The sequence below is a fragment of the Adiantum capillus-veneris genome, chromosome 18 (assembly GCF_014529385.1).
Source record: "Adiantum capillus-veneris isolate H3 chromosome 18, ASM1452938v2, whole genome shotgun sequence".
Lineage (NCBI taxonomy): Eukaryota > Viridiplantae > Streptophyta > Polypodiopsida > Polypodiales > Pteridaceae > Adiantum > Adiantum capillus-veneris.
Genome location: NC_140948.1, coordinates 3122354 through 3125706, shown reverse-complemented (window position 1 = coordinate 3125706; position 3353 = coordinate 3122354). Strand labels below are relative to the sequence as shown.

At 45.1% G+C, this 3353-nt stretch overlaps 1 protein-coding gene across 3 annotated transcripts; it reads left to right on the top strand.

Annotated features, from left to right (window-relative positions):
* Positions 1-202: 202 nt before the first annotated feature.
* Positions 203-1517, top strand: LOC147435152 (uncharacterized). 3 transcript variants are annotated; one of them, XM_086488264.1, is made up of 5 exons: positions 203-324; positions 418-552; positions 693-785; positions 864-937; positions 1034-1517. In XM_086488264.1, exons 3-5 carry the CDS (start codon positions 776-778, stop codon positions 1196-1198), a joined length of 249 nt encoding a protein of 82 aa, XP_086344390.1. In that variant the 5' UTR covers positions 203-324; positions 418-552; positions 693-775; the 3' UTR covers positions 1199-1517. The 3 variants fall into 3 exon arrangements, with proteins under 3 accessions (XP_086344390.1, XP_086344389.1, XP_086344391.1); XM_086488263.1 differs by lacking the exon at positions 203-324 and having other exon boundaries at positions 365-552; XM_086488265.1 differs by lacking the exon at positions 203-324 and having other exon boundaries at positions 365-552; positions 689-785.
* The last annotated feature ends 1836 nt before the right edge of the window (positions 1518-3353 follow it).

The following is a 3353-nucleotide window of genomic DNA, read 5'->3' as shown; positions in this document are numbered from 1 at the left end:
AATAAAGAAATATCGAAAGGGGCACCAATTTTGGGGCCTACAAGTTGTCGGCGTCTGCTCGGGGCATTCTAGCTTCCGAGCCATGTGTACACTTAAGTGTTAATTCCCATCACAGGTTTCCTTCGCACGTTCTCTCTGTGTGTGTCTAAAGTAAAGAATTTCGGGTGAAAGCCAAAGCCTACCTCCCCACGTGCAGGTTTCAACTGCAATGAAGATTTAACCTTATTTGTTTTACAAGGACACTCAGAAGGAAGGCTTTTGTTATAATGTAGGAAATGACCTCGTCTTTTGGGCGAGATGGATTCTCTTTAATGCAAATATGGGGTATGAAGGCTGCTCCCAAGCTGATGGAAGTTACACATGTTGTTTACAGATGCAAGGTTCAAAAGTGGTTTCTGTATGGGTGTTATATTGTAGGACATCAGCAACGTTGGGAAGGCTGGAGATTTTGTGAAAGTTGCAAAAGGATATGCCCGAAACATGTTGATCCCCCAGCTCCTTGCGTTGCCTAAGCTTGACAAATATGTGGACATTGTTCGCAAGCAGCTTGAGGTGAGCACACAGGAGGAGTCTGTGAATACACTTTGTTTGATGCCCTTAATGAATACCAATGAGGAAAGATTCTTATAAAGGGGCCTTGTGAAAGTGCCACTACCATGTGTTTATGGTTGGTACTTTTTGTGATAAGGCAGTGAAGGTGGATCATCCAGAAGAGGAGATAGTGGAGGAGGTAGTAGAGACACAGACTGAGGAACAGAGAGATTGAAAGAACTAAATGCAGTGTGGTATTTTTCTTTTCTGAAAATATGTTTTTTCCATGTCGTTTATATACTGTGTGTTAAGGTTTGAATTGTTGTGCACAGTTGTTAGAAGGCACACTCCCCGTCAAAGTAATGCGTTGCGAAAGCATGTCACACCGGCGGATCTTGTTGCTGAGGTAAGGTTTTGTTTTTTGTTCCCCTGTTTTATGGTACCCACCCAGAAGGCTTATGATGTATGCACACACATTTGCCTCATCTGCCATATCATGCAGGTGAGAAGGCAACAGAAAGTACAAATCGAGGAGATTAATCTTGAAATGACATCGATGCTACAGACATTGGGCGACTATGAGATCCCCATGCGGCTACCAAAAACTGTACAAGTCCCAGGTGGAAAAGCTAAGATCTTGCTCAAAGTGAAAGTAAGGAGGCCATAACATAAGCTTTTTGCTCATGCGTGCATCTCTTTCTATAATAGAACCTAGTAGTTCCTTTTGGGACAATCATCAGTCCTATTTAGTGCTTACCTGCCCCATCATTTTCTAGATGCAGTAGAGTCTTGTCATTTTTGCTTCATTTGGAAAGGGATGTGGTTGCTGTCTTTATATCATGTGAAACTCGTCATCTTTTCATGAAATGCCATGACACAGTGGTGAGAAACTAAGAAAGTCTGAGCTACAATTATAAGTTAGCAAGTCAGTATTCAATACGGTTTTTCTCCCTATTGATTTGTTCCTTCACGGAGATTCCATTTTATGGAGGAGTTGCCAACTTGCCAAGCTCTATGTGATCCCTCAAGTGAGCCCATGGGTCTTTGAACTGCCTTTTACATTATTGTGTTTTACATATTGAGAGAGAGAGAGAGAGAGAGAGAGAGAGAGAGAGATGAAATGAAATGTTATATTAACGTCTTCAAAAGGCCAAAATGACCTATGAGACCAAAAAGTTACAACTGGTGAATCTGATATCATGTTTGAGTACGAAACTAAAAGAACTAAACTAACTAAGAACTAAACACTAGAACACTCAGGAAGGAAATATATCGGAAGCTGATTCGGGATTGAGATGAGATACAGGGGGAGGGGTTGGTGCGTTCAGATGAAATCCCTCATCGGTCGCTGTCGAATCTCATCAACCTCCTCCATGGTCAGTACTCTAGTTGGGCGTCTTGCATGCCGACGAGCTAGAGTGATCTGTATCTTCTGTTGCAGCCTTCGTTGATGGTAGGAGACCCCCCAAGGTCGTGGGCGTCTGGATTTGCATAGCTTAGTGGCTCGATCAAGCAGCGTACCTCTGGTATGGGTGCGCTCTGGGATCTATTGTACTGACTACTCCTCTAGCTCTCCCCCAGCCGGTGTAAAGAAATCTGTGATCCGTCTTTGAGACTGTCTTTCCTCTGATGTCCTCAGCAAGCTCTCCCTAAGTCTGCGCAGCTCTAGTAGGAACAATCCGAGACACCTCTGATCCTTGTATCTCACGACTCTACAAAAAGGTCCGAAGAATAAGCAGTGGAAGCGGCCGCGTATCTCATAGTACGTCGGGCAATGACATGTGTAGTGTAGCTCTGTCTCTGGCTCTAAGTTACATAGGTGACATATCCTGCTGGCCCCGGTCGGCACCCCTCGAAATCGGCCAGTCTCGATCTGGAGCTGATGTGAGGATGTGCGTATCTGCCCAATAGCGCATCTTATCCCATGAGATAAGTGTGTATCCATGTATGCAGGCCTAGTCAAAAAATTGTCCTCCATGAGTTGGAGAAGATGCTCTCTGTAGAAGGCCATCTTCGTGCCCCACTCCTGTGTCGGTTGTATCCATGTGCTCCTGTTATCTAGCTGAATCAGATCCTGGTATATGAGTTTGGTGATCTCTGTCTGTGTGAGAGACAGGGAGGGTGCATCCAGGGAGAAACGGAGGCAATCTATCCATGTTGAAACCATGCGATTGAAACCATGCTTTCATCTGTCCATACCAACATGTTGTATCGCCTTGTAGAGCTAGTTATCGAGATGACTCCAAGGCGAGAGCCGAGCGTATCTGTCCTTGGGGAGATCCCATAGACAGTGCATAAAGGATACTAATCTAGTCAATGCTAGCTCGGCTCGGATAATCTCATGCGGCACTAAGGCCTTAGCCCGAATCATCCGAGCGATCATAGAGACTAGAGGCCTCTCCATACATCTCCATCCATTTGTGTTGCCAGATCTCCCATGGTGGTCTATTGAGGGTCCCCATATCTGAACTCTATAGAGCATAGCTGGAGTCACTAGAGTGTCAAAAATCCAGAGCTTTGTTCGCGGTTCCTGAAACTGAACCTGTGAACACATCCTCTCCAGTCCTCCCAAAGCTGCATATGCTCTTGTCAGTCAGGTCTCTGATGCTCGTCTTAGTGAAAATATCGGTCCAGCGAAGACTACCCCCAGATAAGTATAGGCATCTGTGTACTCCACAATCTCTTGGCCATACGTAAAAATGGGCACTGATCTCCTGACCCACTGTGGTGTGGTGTGGTGTTGAACATCATAACCTTGGTTTTCCCCAGGTTAACAGACAATCCACTATCACGAGCAAATGCATGCAAAGCAACCAAATGAT